The following is a 25,719-nucleotide window of genomic DNA, read 5'->3' on the forward strand; positions in this document are numbered from 1 at the left end:
CATCAGTAAAAGGTACTGAAGTGACTAACGTGTCTGTCCCTGTTCTTGCTCTGACCCGGCTGGGTCTCACCTGTCCTGCATTCCCTTCTTCGTACGCTGCCCTGAGGCCTAGTTCCTCCTGTGGGGAGCTATAACATCGAGCTGCCTTATCATCGGCCTCAGTGGACTTCGCAGCGCTGGTGATTCTCACCAGAAGCCACAGGTGGCGTCATGAACTTTTATAAAATAAACATCTATCAACGCTTTTAAAAAGGGACCCCAGGGTACGGGCCCGGGAGCCGACCACCGCGACATCCTTAAGGCTAAAGGCCCGGGTAACCGAGTAATCCCCATCCCCCTGGGCGAGTCAGGAGGTCCTACTACCAAGCGACAGAGGAAGAGAGCAACACGACACAGAAGCTAGGCCCAGTTGCAGGCTGGCCTGGAGCTTAGAGAGAGGGAGACACAGACCAGGAGGCCCTATACCCGCTCACTGGGGAGAAGTCCTGAAGTGCACCCTTCCTACCGAGTACCCTGGACCGTACCTGACATCCGCACCAGTAAAGGTATTGAAGCGAAACCCCTATCTCTGTCAGTTTCTCCTGCTGTGCCATCCCGACTGCACTACAAGCCCCAGCATCACCACCCACCATCAAACTCTACACTGCCCTGTGGCCTGCTCCACCTGTGGGGAGCTGTTCCATCCTAGCTGCCTATCAACTGCCTCAGAGGTCTGCAGCAGCGCTGGTACAAATTACCAGAAACCACAGGTGGCGTCACAATCAAACTACAAATCCCATATAAACTATCCCCTTTTTGTTGACCGCCCTGGGCCACGGACTGGGCCAGCCTCTGTGACATATTCCGCCCAGCATCCATAGGCCCCGACACCGAGTACCCCACTGCCCTGGGGGCGCGTCAGATGTCTTAGCTGGAAGGTATTTTGGGGAAGCCTGTGGAGTCTCACTCGTGCAATCTTCTGTAATGTGTAAAATTGTGACAGGAGTTTTTTACCAATACACCGTGATCAGTGGATTTCAGGAAATTTGATTCAATTTCGTTCGATTTGATCATATCTAGGCATGGCTAGAGCCAAAATTTGCCTGCAATGCGCTTCACGTGTGGCACATGTACACTTCTTCCAGATGTTTGTCATTGAAAGTTACAGTAGTATGTATCTCCATTGTGGGTACACCACTGTATCCTGGCTGGTTTATCATTGTGTATGTGTTAAAGATCCATTGGATTGTAACATGTATAAAAAAATCCATTATTTCAATATAAAATTACAATACATATTGTAAGGTGGCTAATGGTCGGTAAGTCAATGGGAGGTATGTATCACAGAGATGGCTGGTCTCTGTGATGTAACCCGGGGTATTTTCTTTTGTGCACGCACACACTAAGAGGACTAATTGGTGCACCTGGGAGCCAGGTTACGGGTAGTTTAGAGAGATGGGCTGGTCTAGTTACCCATATACCTCACCTCTGGGTGTGGTTAACAGCCTATATAATGGAGGCTGTTGTTTGTCACCTGGTCTGTGTTTGGAGGGAGAAAGCCTCCTGTGTGTTGTCTCCAGACTTGTACTGGATACGCACCAACCTGTGTGACCACAGGTCCGGTTTACCAGAGACTTTGCTAAACGGGCGGTTTTCTTTGTTTTTGCCTGCCCTAAAGACTGTTTGTTTGCCTTTTACTTTCTGACCGGTTTATGGAGCAAATAAACCTCTCTGGATATTTAAAGGAACATGCCTCCTGTTTGCCTCACATCGCACCTGAGTGAGTACAATCCCTACAATATAATATATATACGGTATTTTTAAACTTTGCTCATTTTTCTCTTTTTCTTTTAAATACTTGTGAATAATTTATGATCTCTTCTGACCTGTATGCTCATGTGCCGTTTTCACCGCTCTCCGGAAGCGGAATCCATGTGGACTCAGGTAGAAAATAAAGTCATTATGATATGGAAAGCAGCGGAATCTGTGATCCACCAGGTAGGAGAGCTCGTACACGGCTTTGATGTAGTCATTTTGACTGCAAAAATTTTTTTTAAGAAAATCAAAAAGAGTTGGTTAACCATGTTTTACAGAGAACAGTACATGATCTAGTTTCTGTAGGGAACCGCAAGTCCTATGGAAAGGGAAGTCCCGTTGCCACTAACTTTCAAATGGGATTAAACCAACCAGAGCTGGGCCGCTTCTACTGATTGATCCCATAGCAGCTACATGATATGCCTCTACATTGTGCAAATCTATAAATTGTTGGAAACAACCAACCTGTTATTCTGGCAGTTGCTCTCGTAACTGAAGGCGCATTTCATGATGGTGTCCAAGGTCATGAGACTGACGTGGTGGAAAAGCTCCACTGGTTTATTATTTGGGGCCAGTTTCTCCCATTTGTCCTAAACAAGATTCAGCATTAATCCAAGTTATTGCAATCAGAAAATAGGTCGGTTGTTTTACACTAGAACGATATTTGGGTGACCAAGAAGGTTTCCGAACCCTTACCAACATGACATTAACACTGTCGGACGTCACTTTGACATATGGCTTCAGGACATCATAATGGAATCCCGGTGTCAACAGTTTACGGTGTTGGAACCATTTCTTCCCCGACAGCACCAGCAAACCTTTCCCTGAATGGTATGAAGGCCAAAGACAGGTCAAAGTAGGGGACTTCTATATTGACTAGAGCAGGTCTTACTGTTACTGGAGTGAGGAGCATGCACAATAATTGCATAAAAATAGAGCAAGCTATGAAATATGCAAAATAGCGAATGTTATCATTCATACATACTGTACCTGAGTATTTATGGAGTTTCTTAAAATCTACATTATTATGGAGCAGGTTATGTTACGTACCGATCCATGGGGTTAAGAAGTTATAGGCAAAGTTTTCCTTGGAATCTATAAAGAAATGGCACGTGTATTTAGGATATATAGTAGTTAAACATAACAGGGCTTATAACTCTGATTATCATAAAGAAAGGAGCTCCATGGTTTCGCTTGAACTACGCAGAGCACGTTAGTGAGAAAAAGTCACAAAAAAGTGTAAAGTAGTTTTGTTATAGAAGAAAACACTATGTCTGAGATTGTAGTTTAGTCCTTATCAGGGCTGAGCTGCAATTCCAGACACTGCCCTTAGCTAAGAATGGCACTGTTTGAAAAAAAAATGTTCCACAAACAATAGTAAGAAGTTGATAGATCTGCTGAGAAAAAAATATTATTTTATATATTAAATCTTATTTTATATTATAAATTGTATATTTAATTCCAAACTTGAAAATGAACATAAAAGAAACAAAAATAAATAAATGCAGATGGAAAAAAAATATATGTATAAGACAATATTGTTTCTCACCTTGCCTGGACAGAATGGCCTTCACATAGTCTGGATGATAGACAATGACGGAGGCAAAGAAATTTCCAAGCCACATTGGGAAGGCATAATCAAATTGTTTTGAATAACCCTTCACTATGTCCATATAGCTCCCATCTCGCTTGAACTGTTAAGAAGAAGGAAAGCACCAGCTAAAACCTTTAGTGATCCAACCAGCAGTCACAGAAGAAGACCCATCTTGGATACACATTTCAATGCAGTTTCAAGCTGTAGAGCATCATAATCTGCAATCTTGTGACCTCCAGTCACCTTCAGTTGTGGATGACTTCTGCTGGAGTTTTGTAGGCCGGTTTTGTGTCAGAGCCTGGGTCAACTGGAGGACCCGCTTGTACTGTCATACTCAAGTATGCCACATTTTCCATTGAGAAGCCCCAGTGTAACAGCACCTGCGCTTATTGTCTTCTGATAATAAGTTGACTATGTACCAAAAAACCCAAGGGCTCTACAGAATTCTGGTTTTAGCCCTAAGACTCCCCTGGCCAAACTTACATTGGTGTTGTGGCGCCCCTGAGGGTTCGACCGCCACAGGGATGCTGCACTTCTTTAATGGAGTGTAGTGTTCCTCCTCTGAGGTAAGAACAGTGTGATGGTCAGGACTCCACCTCCACATCCAACACCACATTTCTCCCACCAGAGGGGGCTAGAAGGCACTCTGTGCTGCCCTCCTGGTGCTTGGGAGACTGGGGAACCAAGAGTTAGGGGAACCATTTAGTGGGTGAGGGTGGAGGACTCACATTTAGTTACTTAATAATTCATATTTAATACACAGCCATCTTGGTCATTGGTCTCTCGCAGTCAGTCCTTTGCAATGGTTCTTTGACTGTCCTCTACTGTGATCTCCCACCCTGAACGTGGATCCTGTGTGGACCTGCAGCGGATGGAGACACAGCCCTCGTACCTTGGCCTTGGGTCGAGGGGCAGGTTGCAGAAATTGTATGTCTCAACCCAGTCCAGGACCATGACCATGAAGGCCCGGAGCTTAAGAGTGTAGCTCCACCGCAAATGGATCCCAGGGAGGATGCAGACGGAGCGGAGTATGCCACCTGTCCTCGCTATTCTGATCTATTCAGAGGGATTCCGGCTGCAAGAGGGGTACCGGCCCCCGACACCCGACCTTTCTACTCCATGTCCTGGTCGGGGAAGCCCGGTAGGCCCTGAGGATCCCACCGGGTGACGGAAAGAGCAGAGTTGCCACCCGTACCCAGTTTCTCAGAGAAGTTCAGAGGGAGACCCGGCCTATCTACACACACGCAGGCAGGAAAGGACCCGGTCTGAAGTCTAGGAACACTCTGGTGTGGGGTCCTGATCAAACACTTGTATTACTCGGAGGTTGTTGAACCCTCGTTCCTGGTGACCGCAGAACTCCGCAAGGAGCAGGGAGAAGCCTTGCAGCTGTACTCTTCAACGTGAGTAAAAACCCTGGAAGTTAACCCCTATGGCCTCCAAACTCTTTATTCTGCACTACACCGCACTACGCAGCACCAGAACTCCTAGAATACTACCCCCTTCGTCCTGTCTCTCTGCCCTGAGGCCCTGCTCCGCCTGTGGGGAGTAGTAACAACTACGGCTGCCATAACATCCTGCCTCAGAGGACTGCAGCAGCGCTGGTGGCCTTCACCAGGTGCCACAGGTGGCGTAGTCGAGATCAGCCACTCAACCCAGATAAGCCCGTACCATCTCTTTTTAAAGTGTGACGACCCTGGGCACGGAGCGGGTCCAGGCCACGGCTGCACCACCCTCATCAACATCACAGGACCCGGCTCCGAGTCCCCATCTCCCAGGGAAGGGCTTACACCACAAGTGGGTCACACAGTGTTTCTAGCACCAGGCTACATTCTTCAGATTTTTGAGCTGTTGCTTTTACACCCCAAGCAAGCACTATTTTCAGCAGGATCTGGGTCCTCCGGATGTTGACCTCTGTGCAGAGCTGAGAGCCATTGGTTCCCTGCCTCTCCATTTACTTTCATAACCTACAAGCTGCTCTATGTCTCCAGCCTACAAGTGGTCGGAAACTTGCTCAGTGGCCCAGGGCAGGTGGTACAATGATGTCCCCGGGTAGCACTGCATGCACCAGGTTGAGGACAACAAATACAGGAAGAGGCCCCAACTACTTATCTTGGGATTGGAGCTAGGTCAGAATAAGGTTTTTTTTAATGGCAAAAAGAGCGTTGTTCATAGAGAAAACTACTAAAGACTTCAATATATTAGCACAAAAGAGTGCTGCTACTTTGTGAGGGCACAAATGGGGACAATATTATTGTGAGGAGGCTCAACGAGGGACTTTACACTTTTATAGGTGTTCAAAAGGGGTATTACTATTGTATGGACGCTCAGAGATGGAAGCTGGCACTTTCTTGGGGTTCATAAGGGGACACTACTATTGTATGGGGTTGCGTGGCATAATTAGAAGGTTGGTTACTGTGCTTGGAGCATGAAAGGGGCATTAATTCTGAGAAGGGGTATAGACAGGGCACTATTAGTGTGAAGCACTACTATTACTGTTTAGAAACACCAGTACTATGTGGAGCACAAAAGAGGGGTACTATTACTGTATGGGGCACCAGGGGAGGCGGAATTATTACCATCTGGAGCACTGTGGATGTGAAGTTTGTGTAGAGTGTGGAAAAGGGGATCAGCTGCAAGTAAGGAGCCAAATATGTTACGAATAGTGAAGTCAATCACGACTTGTAGAAGTTGTCATGGCGGTCTGGTCCAGAAAGAACAGATGAGAATAGTAACTGCAGTCAGCGAAGAAGTCATATGTGATTCACTGGATTTTTCTGTACTGCTATTAATTTTTGGACATTGTATGGCAGTAATATTGATTTTAATAAGTACCAAGTGTGGACAGATTAGAAGATGCCTGTGAAGGGATGAATCCAGAAATACATTTAATATTAAATAGATATTGACTGTACTAATAAAAATTACCTTAATTGCAAAGTTAGAAATTTGGGGTGTGCTGTTATTCCTACATGGCGGCTGGCTCTGATTGGTCCATAGGAGAACAGGTAAATCACTGGGTGGGTCCCTTGTGCAAGAGTGGGCCAACCATCCCCTATATGAGCAATGTTTGGTACAGTTTCCTTAATGCAACATGTACAGAATATCGTTTATTAAAAATGGGATTCGTCAGGTTTGATTTTTTTCAGCAGCTTTTGGCTTGAATGAGAAGCGTGTGGCATGATTGGATAAATTCAGCAGATCATTTGCACTTTGTACAAGTGAAACAGGTTGTTCTTTTTAATTTATTCAAACTTTCTCCCTAAATTAGAATCATAGAATCCTAGAATGTTAGAGTTGGAGGGGTCCTCCAGGGTCATCGTCTCCAGCCCCCTGCTCAATGAGGGTTTCACTAAACCATCTCAGACAGATATCTGTCCTGCCTTTGAAGACTTCCATTGAAGAATTCACCACCTCTTGTGGCCGCCTGTTCCACTCATTGATCACCTTCACAGCCAAAAAGTTTTTTCTAATATCTAATCTGTATCTTCTCCCTTTCAGTTTCATTCCATTGCTTCTCATGTTTCCATTGACTGTTTAGTCTGGGATGTTGAAGGACAGATTGATTATACTCAATTAACTTGTATGACCAGCTTTTGTCCCCCACAAAAAAATTAAGAAAGGAGTCCCACATAACTTTGAGAATCATAAAGAAATAGTATGTTCACTCCGTATAACAGCTGCATTATCAGCAGGATAAGATCTCTGGAACCGCGACCTCTGATAAAACTGGCACAAAGGGCATAAATATCCCTGGAGTTTGGTCTCTGTCTGCTTCTCTCTCTCCCATTTTTTCTTTTTTTTTTTTTACGTAACAAGCAGATAATTTATGACATGAAAGATAAAGGTGAATCTCTCCAGTCCGGGGAAAGTGGATCACAGTCATAAAATATTCATACACACCTGACACCAACTATTTAGGAAACTAGCCACCTTCCATTGGCCACCCCTAAAATTCTATTGTTATGGTTTAAGGCTACGGGGTAAAACTCAATGGACGCTCCTAGTTTCAGAAAAAAGTAGTAACAGAAATGGAGGTTTATACTTGGGTTGCTGGACTTGACTTTCCCCTCTTTCCAATACAATGCACCCCATAAAAATAACATTCTAGGGTTTACACGTGGCTAGCAGAGATCCCATTTACTTATTACTGTCTCTAACTATGCAGATTTTGCCCCTACTTTAAGTAGTTTTAATACATATGACTCGCCCCCTGGGCCGTGGGGCACTCGGAACCGGGCTTCAGGGCAATGCTGGGAGTAGTAGTGGCGACCCGGTCCCATGGCTCAGGGTAGTCAGACCAGTGGCAGTCTTTTATATGTTTTAGGTAATGTCCGACTACGCCAACCGTGGATTGCGGTCAGGGAGGACCGCCGCTGCAAGGCAGACCGCTGAGGCTGGTGTTGGGGGTGCAGCAGGGAATTGTACAACTCCGCACGGGAAGAGTGTAGCCTCAGGGCAGTGAGCGTAGATGGTGGGGGTTGTAGTGCAGGGCGTCCTGGTACTGGTAGTGCTGGCACGGCAAGAAATTCAAAGACAGCGTGTTGCAGTCCAGGGTCTTTTACTCACAGTTCGTATACTCCAAGCCACTTCTGTACAGGTAGTGACTGCCCAAGCCGTGCTGCGTCCACCAGGTGAGGGGCTCGGTCAACCCCCAGGCAGTTCAGGAGAATGGCACAGGACTCCCTTCTATCCTTTCTCTGGCTCGTGACCCACCAGTGACCAAACTTTTGTCCAGCTGCCGCGGATCTATGCGGGTAAACATGGGCCCCGTCTCCTGCTATCCTATATGGTGCCTTCCTAGCAGGTTTAGCAGGGGGTCACACCAAAAAATGATCACGACCTCCGGTTCTTGGCTGAGGGATAATTTACCTCCACCAATTTGGGATCCGGTACCCTTTTCTGCCTGACCCTTCACCCGTTATCTCGTGGGTTCTTAGGGTCCCTTCTTCCTTCTTGTTTCTGAGCCCTTCTGTTCCTCTGTCACTTCTCCTTCTTTCCTGTTCCTTCTTCTCCTCCTTCCTCGGCCTCTTCTCTAGGCCTACTTCTCCTTCTCCTCTCAGGCTCCGGCCTTCACCCTAGGCCTGCCTTTGAGCGGAGCTCCTACAGAGCCTCCGCTCCCTGTCTTCTCCTCTCACTGACTGAACTTCGTCTCTCTCTCCTAGAACTAAGATGGTGCCCACCTTTTATACCTCCTCCTCTGAGTGTGAGCCCAGGTGACCAGCACCCAATGAGCTCCTTCCTATGCTCCAGAAACCGTCCCCTTCTGCTCCTACATCACTGGGTTTTCCTCCCCCCTCCCCACTCCAGCCAGGGACATGGTCTGTCGTGCCTGCATACTAATGGGAGCACCGTTGAGCTGTCCCCCGGAAATGGGGTGTGTGTGTTGCATGCAGCTAACTGAGCCCTGGTCCATACTCCATCCTTACCCGGGAGTGGAATATCACAACTCTGGCTGAGGTGTAATACCCCTGTAGCGGCCGAACCCTCGGGGCGCTACATTCCCCCCTGGTAAACCACAGCACGTCCTCGGGCTGGAAAAGAGCAAAGACATTTGAGTTACAAGACATGCAAAACTTTGTCAAAACTTTTTACATTAGAAAACGACCGACATTATTCAATTCCCTTTATGGGAAACACTATTCTCTTTTTCAACATTTTTTCTTTATAAGACGTTGTTAATACTACCGGAACTCTTTTGTCATATAAAACATTCTCATTATCATGTAGCAGCATATAAAACTTTTCGTATAAAACATTTTCAAGTAAAACATATTCTTGGGCCCTGGCCGCGGTGCAACTTGCGACCAGGTGTTCATTCTTCTTAAAGGTGCAACACTTTAGCAAACTTGTCTTGAGGTAGACGTTGCAGTCTTTTTATAAAACCAGTAGGGGGCGCTTTAGGAAGCGCAACTATTTACAAGAATGGCCGCTCTCAGTCCTCGGCCAGTTTTGGGAAGGGGAATGGCTGCTCTCAGTCCTCAGCCAGTTAAAGGAAAAGGGATGGCTGCTCTTAGTCCTCAGCCAGGTAACTTAGGGGAGCACTTAAAACGTGCAACAGGCAAATAACAGTTCCATATCAGTCTCAACGGGGACCACGCTTTAATCTGGAAACAGTCCCAAAACAGTTTCTGTACCCTGACGGGTAAATATGTACACTGGCGCTTCTCCACTTTACTGTAAATGATGACCTCCATATGCGCCTTGCTCCTGGTAATCTTCAGGCCCGTCCGGGCCCTCTTGGTACTCGGGGTCTGAGTAGTATTGCTCCGCCTCCTCTTCTACCACTCTGTGAACGTGGAGGGCGTACCACCCCCTTCACGCCCTGGTGTCGGGTATAAGACACCACGTCTCCAGGATACAAATCCCATCCACAATGACCTTCCGGCAGGTGGCTTTCCACATCCCTTCGGGTCACGAACACATCACTGATCGTGTCCGGGTCCCTGATGAAACCCCAGCCGTGCTCCATTTGAAATTTTACAACAGTCCCGGTAGCTCGGGGACCGCGGGCAGCTCGGGGGTCTCTCTGGGTTCTCATCTTCTGCTCCACACTTTGAACCTGTAACTTCTCCTGCTTTACGCGCCGCTCCCGTTGCTCCCTTTCGAACAGCGCCAACTGCTGGCGGCTAGATTCCCGGCGGCGGACTGCGGCCGCCCGCGTTTCCTATGTAAACCCCATCAGATCTTCTCCAGTCGGGTCCCACTCGTACTGGGCGTCCTCCATCGGGGGCTGGGAGACTTCCAGAGGCTCCGGAGCAGGTATGAGGGGCTCAGGTGGTACTCCGGCCTCCGCGTACGGGCCTCTCCTCCGCCGAGGGTTAACCCATCCGGGCGGCCAGGTAAAGGGTTCTCCATCTGGACCCGTATGTTGGGCGAACAGGTCCGCGCCCAGAGGTGGTATCGTAGGGGTGGGGGGCGCGAGCGGGTTAGCGGCGCCCGGAGGTACTCGGCCTTGCGACCAGGCCTGCCGTGGACGTCTTCTGATCGCGTCCAGGGTCAGAGGGCAAGGTGCGGGGCGGGTCTCGCTGGCGGTGTCGGCGGCCTGGGGACCGGTTGGTAGTGGTGGAGGCGCGGTGACAGTGACGGTTCCCGGGGCTTCGGGCTCCGCAACAGGATGCAGGGGCAGGTCGGCGGCCCGAGGACTCGGGGTAAGGACGTCTCCATTACCTGCCTCCGCTGCTGCGGCCTCCTCCGCGGCGTCGTCCTCGGCTTCCTTTCCGTTCTCACCGCCCTCGTAGGCAGGCGTGCTGCTGGGTGGTGGCAGCGCCTCCTGCTGCTGGGTCACGGCCCGCCGGGCCATCTCTTCCTTCCACCCGGCAATCACGTCCCACTGCGCCCGGATCATCCTCCGGTCCAGCTCCTCCAGCGCAGCCCGCACATACTCCGGGTCTTCCTTGGGAGGTGTGCTAGCAGCTCCGTGAAGCTGCATGGTGGTTTGGTCTGCAGCAGGCCCCTCGCCAGGGTGTTGGAGCTGGCTCCTCTCTCCATCTCCGGGTGTGGCCTGGTAAGACTGATCCAAACCACACCCTGCCCCACAGTTTTCTTCTCTTTCCGCCCCCATTGGGGGTGGTCTTGGGGCAATCTGCTGACAATCACTTTCAGGGGCAGCCCCCCCACGTTGATGGACATCTCCACAGCCGCACTCATGGCTGTTGGGGGTGGGCTCCTTCTTTGGCGCCATTCTGGGACCTGGCTCACGATGGGAGGTGGCTTCTTGTGGTCTTTTGGCGTGCACAATATGGCGCTCGTTCTTCTGGGGCGGGCACCATCTTTAACACAGTGAAACAGTCTCTCTTGAGGCACGCAATACCCGTTTGTGGCGGGTTGGTCACAATCCTGCCGACTACACCAAAGCTGACTCGCCCCCTGGGCCGTGGGGCACTCGGAACCAGGCTTCAGGGCAATGCTGGGAGTAGTAGTGGCGACCCGGTCCCGTGGCTCAGGGTGGTCAGACCAGTGGCAGTCTTTTATATGCTTTAGGTAATGTCCGACTACGCCACCCGTGGATTGCGGTCAGGGAGGACCGCCGCGGCAAGGCAGACCACTGAGGCTGGTGTTGGGGGTGCAGCAGGGAATGGTACAACTCCGCACGGGAGGAGTGTAGCCTCAGGGCAGTGAGCGTAGATGGTGGGGGTTGTAGTGCAGGGCGTCCCGGTACTGGTAGTGCTGGCGCGGCAAGAAATGCAAAGACAACGTGTTGCAGTCCAGGGTCTTTTACTCACAGTTCATATACTCCAAGTCACTTCCGCCGGTAATGACTACCCGAGCCGTGCTGCGTCCACCAGGTTAGGGGCTCGGTCAACCCCCAGGCAGTTCAGGAGAATGGCACAGGACTCCCTTCTATCCTTTCTCTGGCTCGTGACTCACCAGTGACCAAACTTTTGTCCAGCTGCCGCGGATCTATGCGGGTAAACGTGGGCCCTGTCTCCCGCTATCCTATATGGTGCCTTCCTAGCAGGTTTAGCAGGGGGTCGCACCAAAAAATGATCACGACCTCCGGTTCTTGGCTGAGGGATAATTTACCTCCACCAATTTCGGATCCGGTACCCTTTTCTGCCTGACCCTTCACCCGTTATCTCGTGGGTTCTTAGGGTCCCTTCTTCCTTCTTGTTTCTGAGCCCTTCTGTTCCTCTGTCACTTCTCCTTCTTTCCTGTTCCTTCTTCTCCTCCTTCCTCGGCCTCTTCTCTAGGCCTACTTCTCCTTCTCCTCTCAGGCTCCGGCCTTCACCCTAGGCCTGCCTTTGAGCGGAACTCCTACAGAGCCTCCGCTCCCTGTCTTCTCCTCTCACTGACTGAACTTCTTCTCTCTCTCCTAGAACTAAGATGGTGCCCACCTTTTATACCTCCTCCTCTGAGTGTGAGCCCAGGTGACCAGCACCCAATGAGCTCCTTCCTATGCTCCAGAAACCGTCCCCTTCTGCTCCTACATCACTGGGCTTTCCTCCCCCCTCCCCACTCCAGCCAGGGACATGCTCTGTCGTGCCTGCATACTAATGGGAGCACCGTTTTGCTGTCCCCCGGAAATGGGGTGTGTGTGATGCATGCAGCTAACTGAGCCCTGGTCCATACTCCATCCTTACCCGGGAGTGAAATATCACACCTCTGGCTGAGGTGCAATACCCCTGTAGCGGCCGAACCCTCGGGGCGCTACACATACTTGCCAAATTTAAAGTTGGCATCAAGGACATTAAATGCATTTAATGTCCCATTTTTATCTGGTTTCCGTCTTCCAAGGAGCAAAAAAACTTTTATAATTGATGATTTTGGGAGGTATCATAGAGAGACCCAGGAAATGTTCCGAAAGTCCAAGAGGTCCCCTCTTTTTTGGGGAAATTTGGCAACATTTTAGGGTCTGATTACCGTCACAACACAAGGTTGACAGTAATCGGTCACTTGTAAGAAGTTTGTAAAGGTGAAAATAGCCAGCTCACATAGTTAGGTATTCGGTGCTCGAAACCTTGCCATTGTCCTGGCGCGCCTTGTAAATCGAAAGAAGAGTAGTTTGGCTCTCAACGAATGTATAAGAATATTTTTTCAATGCTTTAATCCAAAATGTTTAAGGCACGTTCAGCAACTCCGTAAAAAATCTATACCAACAACACGTTTCTGGCGTCAAATACAGGGTACTTGATGCCAGAAACGCATTGGTGTATTGACTTTTTATGGATTTGCTGTAACTATTTTAAAAATATTGGAATAAAGCATTGAAAACATTTTAATATACATTTGTTGAGCCGGACAATTCATTTTTGGATTTACTAGTAAGACGTGTGTGGGGAGTGCACCCATTATTAGTATGGTACACTCACTTAAGTTTGGCAGCATGTTCAAGTGGTTTGCTTAAAATCCAGAAACCAAAAACCTACTGATTGAAAATGGGTTTCATCTATTGTGAATATTTCTACCTACTGATCAGCAATAGAAACTTTGAAAGCAGTGAAAAAGCAAAATGCTCATTTCCGTTAGACAGTTGTATAAACTTTCATCAGGGTTAACCAACTTTTGTGGAAACAAAAATATAACACTTACCACATGGGCATTACCATACAGCCAGTGACGTTTAGGACCCGGGAAAGCACTGAACGCTCTTTCCAGCTTCTTCTTTCTCAGGAATAGACTGGAGACCTTGTAGACCAGGAACAGGACACAGAGGTAGGCTGCCCAGTGCAGGAGCTCAGCGAGGCTCAAGGAGAAGAGTCCTGGGAAAGTGGAGGAAGCCATGTCGGGATTTTGCTCTGTACTATACATACAGGAACATATAAATTACTGACAGGAGAAGCCACAGTCTCACATATCCAAAGTGCAATGAATAGAGGAGGAGACTTACGTTTGAGTGTACACCGGCACAAAAACACAGACACGGCAGTGATCAGAGCACCCAGGAAACCGGATTATGCAGAGAAAGAAAGCAATGAAAATATAACTCATGCTACAATTGCAATCAAAATTATTCAACGCCTCATTGCAATATTATTTTATTAGCAAAATGTACAAACTTTCTGATGTTTGCAATAAACTAAGCAAACAAAAATTATTTACATAGCTCAAACAACTACCGTAATATAATAAATAGTTTCTCTAAATTCACAGAAATTGCCAATTTTACTGACTATTGCAGTCCCAGAATTATTCACCCTCTTTATAATAAGCAGCACTCTCTGCAAGGAGAAATATTCTCCCTTAAACTCCATGTCAGTGGTCTCTCACCCAGGAAAATCTGACCTCCTGCTTTAGACTGATGAGGGGCAAACACCCCAAAACACGTGTCTGCAAATGGAGTGTCCTATTTGGCTTTTTATCCTAAGTCATGCGGCTCATTAAAGTGCCAATATTTACTTTTAGGATTGCTACTTTCAGTAGGTGGCGCTAGAGTTCTTGTCCTCTTCTTCTCTGAAAAGGCTCTTTGCATTGTACATAGTAGAGCACTTATGGCTGTTATGACCAGCTGCACACATAATGCATAGCTACACACCAGCTTCTGGCAGCGTTACTGAAGAATCTTAGTCCATGTTTCATAAGCCAAGTTCATTTCAGTTCACTAATAGTTTTGGGTTGGTGTGCAACAACTGCCTTCTTCATGACAATCCAAGAAGGGATTTTTGGTTGTTCCAATTGTTACCAACCCCTTTCTTAACGTCCCTTTAAATATAGACATGACTGCATGTGACATGGGTTAAATGGCCACAGCAGCCTATTACTAAACAGGACACACAATCTGAGGCAGCCACAACAATAGCGCCGCAGAACTTTATAAACAATATAAACAGCAACCATGTAAACATTACATATATATAATAACAACAGATAAGTCTGGTCCTTAAGCAGCCTCAAAGGTTTTCCCTGGTCACAAAACACCAGCCCTGGGATGAGGTATTAATATCCCGTAATTAATACCCCTACCCCTTGCAGGACGTACCCCCCACAAGTTACCTAGTCCTGTAACAGAAGCCACTATTCCCCAATAGTGACTTCCCACCCAAACGGACATTAGCAAAACCAGCTGCTGAACCAGACCTACCCTCCGCCACAGCCCTGGACACATGACACCTTAGGTAGCCTGGGTCCGCCACACACCCAAAGCTCACTCAATACCATCCGTTAAGCCCAATAACCATAAGTCAATACCAATCTCATTGAGGTGTACACCATCCGATCGCAAATGCTCCGTTGATAGCATCTCCAAGTCCTTGTGCCTCACCACCACACCTCCATTCCTTGCCACGAAACGATCCACTGTGTTTACTTTGATCCTGGTCTTGTTGATACGCTCCACCGATTTCGCGTACCTCCAACTCAATCGTGCCACAATGTCCAACCACACAATAATAATTCCAGGATAGGACGACCTCAATCTTAACAGGTCGAACTTATTGTCTCTAATTAACTCCTGAGACGATCTGACACCAAGGTCATTTCCTCCCATGTGCAACACAAGCACATACAGTGGTTGATCTACTCTGCTATATTATGCCACTTCAGGCAAAACCCTCCCCCAAATCGTAGCACAAATTCCAAGCCACTTGATCAGCACCGTGGACCTTCTGTGAAAACATCTGCCCACAACACCCCCCCAGAATAACCCAGGATCCAAATTAAACATGCACCTATAACAAAAAACGAAACAATCACGGTATTAATACACTTATTGCTATAATCAAAACACAAACGGCTCCAGACCCACTAAACCTTATACAGCCATAAGATAAGGGCAAATATAAGAACGAAACTGTGTGGATTAGCAATTGCCCCCAAAAAGATAAATTTAGAACAACCTATCCGAAGAATTCACCCCCACACATGCACAAAAAGAATCCCATTCTACCCAGACTTTCTGATACTGACCCCACGTGGCCGCAGATACCGAGTTCCTGCACTACACCTTCACCAGGTTCCACAGCAAATTGGGAGATTCCGTTCCCACCAGATGTCTTAACCTGTCGAACTGAAAACGAGACAGCGCATCAGCTACATCATTGGATACCCCTGGAGCATGCCTAGCTACTATGCACACATTCCCTTACAAACACAGAAAAACCACATGACACAAGTAAGCTACTACTTTACTGAAAGTGAATTTATTGCATGAACCACAGACAGGTTATCACAATAAAAGCACACCTTCTTCCCACCAAATTCCGACCCCCAGAGCTCCAAGGCCATTACAATTGGGAATAGTTCCAACAAGGACAAGTTTTTTACCAAACCTGCTGCCTGCCATGACACCGGCCAATGACCGATACACCAATATCCCTGAAAAAAATGCACCAAAACCCACTGACCGGTCAGCGTCCATGTAAAGCTGCAAACAATCATTGGGCATCACCTTGTCCATCCACAATGTGCGACCATTGTATTCCATTAAAAGGAATCCCAAACCAACAGATCAGCCTTGATCTCCTGAGTAATCTGAACAAAATGATGTGGTGAAGACTTCCCCGACATGGCCGCCGATAACCTCCTGGAAAACACACTGTCCCATTGGCATTATATAGCAAGCAAAGTTAAGATTACCCAGTAATGACTGAACTACCTTCAACCTTACTTTTTTGGCTCCGAGCAAAGCAGATACTGCCAGTCGCAAATCCACCAATTTACAGTATCCTCTGGAAGCCTATGACGCACCCCTGGGCCTTCGTCGCGCGGCATCGCGCGCACGGGAGCTTACCCGGAGCCGGATCTGTTGAGGGTTGTAGTCTCGTGGCGGTGACCCGGTCCGTGCCCAGGGAGTCAAACTGAGCGGCGATGTATTAGCGGTAGATGTTGGACGACTACGCCACCCGTTGAATGCAGCGAAGGAGCTGCCGCTGCAGGGCAGACCGCTGAGGCCGGTGGTAGGATTGTGCAGCGTGATAGTATCACCCCCAACGGGAGGGGTATGGCCTCAGGGCAGCCGACGTGGATGATGGGGGTAGCAGGAATCACTCAGAGACGATGCGGTGTAATTCAGGGTCTTTACTGGTGATAAAGATAGACCCTCCCGGAGTACTGGCTAGCGATCGGGGCCTGGTCAGTCCTTGAGCAGATGGGATCTGCCCTGGCCAGGCGGAGTTGTAGGCCTCCCAAACTGACTGTACTCTTCTGGCTACCTTGCTAGAGGCGGGTATAAGTAGCCCACGTCCCTGAGTGTACCGTGTGGTGCTCACCCTTATGGCCGGTGACTCGGGGCCTTCTAGTGGCGTCCGCTCCACGACGGCGGTGCTGGTCCCACGCGTGTGACCGTGCCTTCGGGTTTCTTGGCCAGAGGACCTGAAATCCCCTGCCGGGCGGTTTCTGCTGCTGGGTAAAGATTAGTCCCCACAGCCTTGGACTCCGGGTCCGGTGATAGCTTCTCAGTCAGGGCGAGCTCTGCAGCTGCCAGCCCCTGACTCCTTATAGCACTGCTCCCACAGAGCTCCTGATGTTCTTTTCCTAGATCTGCTTCTCTTCTCTGTCTCTACTTCTTCTCTACTCACTAACCCTGCCTCAGCCCTAGGTTTATATAGGGGAAGTTCTTCCCCTCCCAGGACTGGGCAGGAGGTGTGGCATGCACAGGATCCCTGACCAAGAGACCTCCCACCTGCTCTGAGACATAACATTGCTGTTACTGTGGAAACCAGACCCCTGGGGTGCCACATTCCCCCCTAGTGAAATTTAGTACTCCGGGACTAAACATATTTTTAGAAAAACATAACAAGGTATAAACAATAATAATACAATAAGAAAAACACATAAAGATGGTTACGGCGTGTCCGCAACCGGGTGCAGTCTTTGAAGAAAACAAAGGTGTCCATTTCACCAAAACAGGGAGACGTAACCAGGTAGGGGTCTGTCCTGCCCCGAGTCCTTAACAGTCTTTAGTCCATTCCTAGGTTACGCTCCAACCATGTACAAGGATTCCCGGTAAATCCACCAAGGACTCCTATAAATAACTAGAAACACATAATTATACACAAGCAACAAGAAAAACAGGTAACCACAAATAAAACAATTTATACACTTCAAATCCTCCAACGTGCGGGTAACTGGCCTCTACGGAGCTGACTGTCTAGCCCTGAACTACAGGGTGTAGGAGCTGTCAAGGGTAAACTGGGCAGCTGTCTACCGGCTCTTTGGCTCACTAGGGGTACGGCAGGCTCACTATAAGCAGAGGGTTGATCCTCCTGTTCTGCTTGTGTGGAGTCTTCTGCCTCCTGGACCGGCTGCTCTTCCAGCTCTACCTGTTGCTCCGTAGGCACTTGGGATGCTGGTTGGAGGAACGTGAGGACGGGTACCACAACTGCACCATTGACTTGAGTCCAGGACCGAGGGAAGTCTCCGAGCACAGTACTAACCATATCTTCCCTTTCCTCTACGGGTCGAGGGTCTTCTTGCTCTCCTTCTGGGTTCCATAGCTGTTCGGGACACTTCTTCAGGTGATCCCGGGATACAATGGCTGTGGTTTCCCCTCCGTCTTTACTGATGGTACAAACCTTTGGGTTGTCGTGGCTTGAGGGCAGTACGGTGTACGGGTCCTTCTCCCACTGGTCGTCCAACTTGTGGAGCCGTCTCTTCCTCTTCAAGACCTGCTCTCCGGGTACCAGGGGAACAGCGGGAGCATAATGGTTGTAATTTTTCTCTTGTCTTTCCCTAGCGAGACAGAGACTTCGCTCCACGCTCTCCTGTACTTTCCGGTACTGTTGCTGCCTCTCTGTGTCCCAGTCTGCTTCCGGTGAAGTGTCCTCGGGTGTCAGGACTCCCATCTCCAGGTCAACAGGTAGCTTACCAGGCCTTGCCCTCATTAGGTAAGCCGGAGTACAGTTGGTGGAACCTACAGGGATGTAGTTATATAGGTCCACCAGGTCGGGCAGCTTCTCAGGCCACAGACTGCGTTCTTCCAGGGGCAACGTTTTCAGAAGATCCATTACCACCTGGTTCATTTTCTCACAAAGTCCATTAGTTTGCGGATGATAGGGTGTCGTCCTTATCTTCCGGCAGCCATACAGATTGCAGAATTCCTGGAAGACCTCCGCTTCAAAGGCAGGTCCCTGGTCCGTCAGCACTTGGTCCGGGTACCCGTGTGGACGGCAGAAGTGCTGCTGGAAGGCTCTAGCTGCTGTTTGAGCTGTTAAGTCCTTAACGGGGACGACAACCAAGAACCGGGAGTAATGATCCACAATGGTTAACACGTAGACGTAGCCACTTCTACTTGGGGTCAGTTTTACATGATCCAAGGCTACCAGTTCCAACGGCTGCTTGGTGACAATGGACTGAAGGGGGGTCTTCTGGCTGGCACGGTCCTTCCTTCTTAGGTTGCACGGGCCACAGTCTCTGCACCACCTCTCGATGGTTCCCCTCATGCCTACCCAGTGGAACCGCCCGCGCAGCAGGAACTCCAGCTTCTTCCATCCGAAGTGTCCAGCCCCGTCGTGGTATGCCTCCATCACCATGGCTGCGTCTCTTCGTGGCACCACTACTTGCCAGATTAGTTCATGCGTCCGGGAGTTAACCATTCTTCGGCACAACTTCCCCTTGTAAAGGAACAGTCGACTCTTCTCAGCCCACAGTTGTTTGGCTTCCTCCGGAGCGTCTGGGTCAAGGCGGGCATCTGGCTGAGTGAGCATCTCCTTCACCAGTCGGACGGCAGGGTCACTGTCTTGCGTTTCCTCCCAGTTGTAGTGAGGCAAGGGGTTAAACGTAGCGGCTTGCTTACTCCTTACCCGATGGGAATACTGGATAGTCCCATGACGGTGGAACGCGGGGAGTTCGACTTCTTCCAATCCCTCTGAATCTTCTCCTACGTCCGGTAGGTTTGGCATCCTGGACAGGGCGTCCGCGTTGGTATTGGAGCGTCCTGCCCGGTATTTGATTGTGAACTCGTAGTTGGACAGACGGGCCATCCATCTCTGCTCTAGGGCACCGAGTCTTGCCGTGTCCAGGTGTGTCAATGGGTTGTTATCCGTGTACACGGTGAACCGGGAAGAAGCGAGGTAGTACTTAAAGCGTTCGGTGACTGCCCACACCACTGCCAGGAACTCTAGCTTAAATGAGCTGTAATTCTCAGGGTTTCTTTCGGTGGGTCGCAGTTTTCGACTGGCGTAAGCGATTACTCGTTCTTTCCCCTGCTGGATCTGGGACAGTACGGCTCCTAGCCCGATGTTACTTGCGTCGGTGTAGAGGATAAAGGGCTGGCTGTAATCAGGGTACGCCAGGATTTCATCCCCCGTTAGGGCCATCTTCAGCTGGCGGAAGGACTCTTCTTCTAACTTCTCCCATTTGAAGGGCGGCTTCTGGTTCTTGGCCTTCCGGGACTGGCCTATCAGGAGGTCCTGCATAGGAGCTGCCTTTTTGGTGAAACCGGGGATGAATCTGCGGTAATAGCCTACCAACCCGAGGAACTGCCGCACTTCCTTTACACTGGAGGGACTTGGCCATTCCTTAATTGCGGTGATCTTATCAGGGTCGGGAGCCACTCCGTCAGCGCTCACCACGTGTCCCAGGTACTGCACCTTTGGTTTTAGGAGGTGACACTTGGAGGGTTTTACCTTTAGGCCGTAGTTTGCCAGAGCTTCGAACACTTCCGCCAGGTGTTTCAGGTGGTCCTCATAAGTCTTGGAATATACGATGACATCGTCCAGGTACAACAGGACCGTCTCGAAGTTTCTGTGGCCCAGACAGCACTCCATTAATCGTTGAAAGGTTCCTGGTGCGTTACAGAGTCCGAACGGCATGCAGGTAAACTCGCTAAGTCCCATCGGGGTGGTGAATGCGGTCTTCTCCCGGTCCGCCTCTGCTACAGGAACCTGCCAGTACCCGCTAGTGAGATCCAAGGTAGAGAAGAAGTTAGCAGATCTTAAAGCAGCCAAAGACTCCTCTATCCTTGGTAAGGGGTACGCATCCTTGTGTGTGATACGGTTGATTTTCCGGTAATCTACACACATCCTCATGGTGTTGTCTTTCTTTTTGACTAAGACTAGTGGAGCTGCCCAGGGGCTACAGCTATCCCTGATCACCCCAGCCTCCTTCATGTCCCTAAGCATCCCCTTGGCGTGTTGGTAGTGTGCAGGGGGTACGGGTCGATACCTCTCTTTTATGGGAAGAAGGTCTCCCGTGGGGATGTGGTGTTCTACCCCCTTGACTCGCCCGAAGTCTAACGGGTGTTTACTAAACACTCTCTCGTACTCTTGAACCACCCGATAGACTCCCTGTCTCTGGTGTGAGGGAGTGGAGTCAGTACCCAAATGTAGTTGCTGACACCAGTCCTCCATTGTTTCCTTAGAGAGTTACTTTCCTCCGGGGAAGATGGAGGCAAGGGTTCTACGGACTGTATGGAATTTTGATTGATGGTATACAATTTGGCTAGCGTGGCATACCGGGGCAGGTACACTTCCCTCTTCCCGATATTTATTATGCGAACAGGCACCCTCCCATGGCGTACATTGACCACCCCCCGTGCTGTCAAAATGGTGGGCCTACTGTCTGAGTAAACTGGTTCTACCATTGCCTGGTAATCTCTACCTCTCAGACCAATAGCTGCCCGGCACCAAATCATCATTTCACTTTTTGGGGGCATGGCAATAGGAAAGGGGTCACACATTCTTACGCTACCAATCTCACCACCGGAGAGTTCTATCTGTTGCCGTCGCATCAGTGCCCGGATCTCTTTCTGGAGCACTCGCTGCTGGCCGGAGCTGGAGTTCTTGGCAACCTGCTGTAAAAGGAAAATCACCTCTGCAAGACAATTTTCAATTACATTAGTTCCTAGAGTTATCTTTGGGTGACTCTCGCGCTTGTCAATGTCTACAATGATCAGTCCCTGTGCCGCCAATTCGACTCTACCGATTTTAATGGTCACCTCTTTAAGTCCAATCTGTGGCACGGGCTGACCATTGCTGGCGATGATACTCAAGTCGTCGTCAGGGTAGCGGGTGATATCCGAGTCATTCCAGTACTGCTTGAAGAGCACGTACGGGATAGTGGTAACCTGTGACCCGGTGTCCAGTAGGGCACTCATGGGGATGCCATCCAGTACCACGGGCAAGACTGGACGTCCTCCCACATATTTGTCGCGCCAGTTCGATGGGTCTGATGATCTTTTTCCTGGGGTTTGGCCCTCTACCCCAGGTTGTGCCAGTTTAAAGGACAGTACCTTGCCATATGTCCGGGTTGATTGCAGCGGCGGCAGATGGGTTGTCCGTCCTCGTTGTATCGGTCGCTGGGTCTTCTTCTGGCCGGTGGGGTCCTCCTTGGTCGACACCACGGGATGTCCTCCGGTCCGGATGCCAGCTGGATCTTCCCTGGAGTGGAAACCTGTAAAGACTGCACAGTTCGGGTTAGCGCGGCAACGCTTTTAGCTAGCTCTTGGACCTGATGGTGCAGGTCTGGAGCCGGGTCATTGTTCAAAGCCTGCGCATCAGCTCCCACAGGCCCTGCCGACAAGGGTGCCGCCTCCTGGTGGTAAGTGGTAGTGGGGCGTCTGTGGGTCACAACGCCACCTGGTGCCGGTTCTCGGAGCACCCGGATGGCTCTGTCCTTGAACTGTGCAAATCCCAGATGAGGGTCCTGTAAGGCCATTGCCCGCAACTGGGTTCGGTGGGCATTGCAATATAAACCCTCTATAAATTGTTCAGTCAACAGCCTGTCCTCGTCTCCCACGCCGTCAGGGTCGGTCTGCTTAATGGCTCTCAGGGCCTCTTGTAGGTTCAGGGCATAGTCCCTTATACTCTCGTGTGCTCGCTGCTTGCACCCGTAGAATCTAAGCTTGATCTCGGCTGAGGTGCGGGTATCAAAGGTGTCCCTCAGCCGGGTTAGTATCCCTGCAACAGTCCTTCCCCCAGGTGGCCAGGACTTTACCTCCCTTTGGGCTGCCCCGGTTAATTGGGCCACCAGGATGCTCACTTTTTGCTCTTCTGTGAGGGGATACACCTGGAAGAGGCTATCCAGCTTTTCTCTAAAGTCATTCAGGGTATGTGACTCCCCTGAGTACTGGGGTAGCCAGGCCGCTCCTGGGATATAGGGCATGGTGAAAGGCATGACTGCAGCAGCGGTGGCGCTGGCGGGGGTTGAGGCAGTGAAGCTCTCCTCCGTATCCGACATCTTCCTCCCCCCTAGTGGACCGTGGCCTACCTTGCGATGATCCTCTTCTGTAGGCCGCGGCTCCGCAGTGGATCGTCAGGGTTGAGGACCTTCCGTCGCGCTCCTGTGACGTCGGCGTCTGCTGGGCTCCTTCCAGGACCTTACGCAACGTCCGGACGTGAGGCGGGGCTTCAGTTCTCGTGCGCTTTCGGAGTCCACGCCCCTCTTCTTCCCGCGTGGCGTCTTCAAGATGGCGTCCAACGGCGGGAAAACTCCACGGATGGCGGGAAGAAGGCAGAAGATGGCGCCGGATGGCGGGAAAACTTCGCGGATGGCGGGAATCTTCACCACTGGTAAGTTTGAACAGTCTTTTTCAGGCACGCAGTACCCGGTGGTTGCGGGCACGAGATCCTGCCGACTACGCCAAAAGTTGACGCACCCCTGGGCCTTCGTCGCGCGGCATCGCGCGCACGGGAGCTTACCCGGAGCCGGATCTGTTGAGGGTTGTAGTCTCGTGGCGGTGACCCGGTCCGTGCCCAGGGAGTCAAACTGAGCGGCGATGTATTAGCGGTAGATGTTGGACGACTACGCCACCCGTTGAATGCAGCGAAGGAGCTGCCGCTGCAGGGCAAACCGCTGAGGCCGGTGGTAGGATTGTGCAGCGTGATAGTATCACCCCCAACGGGAGGGGTATGGCCTCAGGGCAGCCGACGTGGATGATGGGGGTAGCAGGAATCACTCAGAGACGATGCGGTGTAATTCAGGGTCTTTACTGGTGATAAAGATAGACCCTCCCGGAGTACTTGCTAGTGAACGGGGCCTGGTCAGTCCTTGAGCAGATGGGATCTCCCCTGGCCAGGCGGAGTTGTAGGCCTCCCAAACTGACTGTACTCTTCTGGCTACCTTGCTAGAGGCGGGTATAAGTAGCCCACGTCCCTGAGTGTACCGTGTGGTGCTCACCCGTATGGCCGGTGACTCGGGGCCTTCTAGTGGCGTCCGCTCCACGACGGCGGTGCTGGTCCCACGCGTGTGACCGTGCCTTCGGGTTTCTTGGCCAGAGGACCTGAAATCCCCTGCCGGGCGGTTTCTGCTGCTGGGTAAAGATTAGTCCCCACAGCCTCGGACTCCGGGTCCGGTGATAGCTTCTCAGTCAGGGCGAGCTCTGCAGCTGCCAGCCCCTGACTCCTTATAGCACTGCTCCCACAGAGCTCCTGATGTTCTTTTCCTAGATCTGCTTCTCTTCTCTGTCTCTACTTCTTCTCTACTCACTAACCCTGCCTCAGCCCTAGGTTTATATAGGGGAAGTTCTTCCCCTCCCAGGACTGGGCAGGAGGTGTGGCATGCACAGGATCCCTGACCAAGAGACCTCCCACCTGCTCTCAGACATAACATTGCTGTTACTGTGGAAACCAGACCCCTGGGGTGCCACACCTACACTCAATGGCTACACTGAAAATCACTATACCCAAAAAATTCATCACAGTGGCTGGGCCCTCGGTCTTGTCTGTGGCTAATGGAATCCTCCTGGTGGGTTGTTCCTCAGAAATCATGGACTCTTCGGTCACAGGAATTTCTTCCTCCGCACTCATTTCTCGTACTTTCTCAGATGCTCTTGGAATTGCCTCTGTAAATTCCTGTACTTCCCTTGAATCATCCATTTCCGCATGGTCTGGTAATTCCGCTACTCCTTAGTGTCGACCAGTCTCTTCAATGACCGGTATTCGATCATCAGATCTGGATTGGACTTCATCTGTATTGCTTGGTACAAACTCTGGAGCCTCGGAGCTTAGTTCACTTCCTGAGGATGGTAAATCCCTCTCTTTGCCGGTCCAAGAAATACAACAGTCTGCTCTTCTTCATCTGAACTCTCAAGATCATTATCCACCTCCGGAGCTTCAGTCTGGGGTAGTTCCTTACTCAATCTCGGTCGATGTCGATCTGCTTCTGGGAAGTCTTGTTGTGGTGGGAGATAATCACAGGGTAGTAGTAAATTCCGATGGACTATTCTGGTTTTCTTATCCCCGGTTTCCAATCGGATTTCATAAACTGGACTGTCATCGGCTTTCCTCTTTACGACCAAATACACCTTGTCTTCCCAGTACGAACGAAGTTTTCCTGGACAACATTTTTCACTTATGTTCTTGACTAGCACCCGACTTCCCGGTGTCAATTTTGCTCCATAAAATTTTCGATCATAGTATTCCTTAATCTTTGACCTTCCATCACCACTTTGGACTCTATGTTGAATGCCTCTGCCATCTATTCCTTCCATTTGCGAACGTACTCAGGATATGTTTTGTAAGTTTCTGACACCGGAGTACCGAACATTATGTCGATTTGCAATCTTGGTGAACGTCCATACAATAGAAAGAAAGGTGAATAACCCGTTGCCTCGCTCTTCATACAGTTATAGGCATGTACCACTTTTGAAAGAGAACTTTTGAAACGTTCCACTTGTCCATTACCCTCTGGGTGATAGGGTGTGGTGTGGGATCTCTGAATTCTACAGTACTTTCCTAACTTGGAAAAAAGCTGGTTCTCAAATTCTCTTCCTTGGTCATGGTGTAATCTCGTAGGGAACCCAAACTTCAAAGCGAAATCATTGAAGATCTTCTGTGCCTTTGTTCTACCAGATTTGTTGGTGATGGCATATGCTTGAGCATCACCACCAAAATATATTCGTAACCACCCTTGCATGTCTCGAGATGTAGAAAGTCTATTGAGACCATCTCAAATGGGTAGGTGGTTTGGATGTTGCCCATAGGTGCCTGGGTTGATGTGTTGGGACATTTATCTTTCAG

The 25,719-nt window shown here is 49.9% G+C and overlaps 1 protein-coding gene across 4 annotated transcripts in view; it reads right to left on the minus strand.

The window, feature by feature from the left end:
• The window catches only part of LOC141156949 (cytochrome P450 4B1-like), a 73,424-nt gene extending 57,549 nt beyond the window's left edge, over positions 1 to 15,875 (minus strand). Inside the window, exons 1-7 of one of the 4 annotated variants that reach the window (XM_073643539.1) lie at positions 15,731 to 15,875; positions 13,418 to 13,623; positions 3,344 to 3,488; positions 2,845 to 2,889; positions 2,491 to 2,618; positions 2,260 to 2,384; positions 1,866 to 2,017 (exon numbers count right to left, since the gene is read on the minus strand). In XM_073643539.1, coding sequence (XP_073499640.1) covers positions 1,866 to 2,017; positions 2,260 to 2,384; positions 2,491 to 2,618; positions 2,845 to 2,889; positions 3,344 to 3,488; positions 13,418 to 13,609 — 787 coding nt within the window. In that variant the 5' untranslated portion in view covers positions 13,610 to 13,623; positions 15,731 to 15,875. The other 3 variants (XM_073643540.1, XM_073643541.1, XM_073643538.1) reach the window with 3 other exon arrangements.
• Positions 15,876 to 25,719: the final 9,844 nt, after the last annotated feature.

Source organism: Phyllobates terribilis, unplaced genomic scaffold (genome assembly GCF_046119375.1).
Source record: "Phyllobates terribilis strain yellow unplaced genomic scaffold, ASM4611937v1 Scaffold_8__6_contigs__length_399053987, whole genome shotgun sequence".
In the NCBI taxonomy this organism is placed as follows: Eukaryota; Metazoa; Chordata; class Amphibia; order Anura; family Dendrobatidae; genus Phyllobates; species Phyllobates terribilis.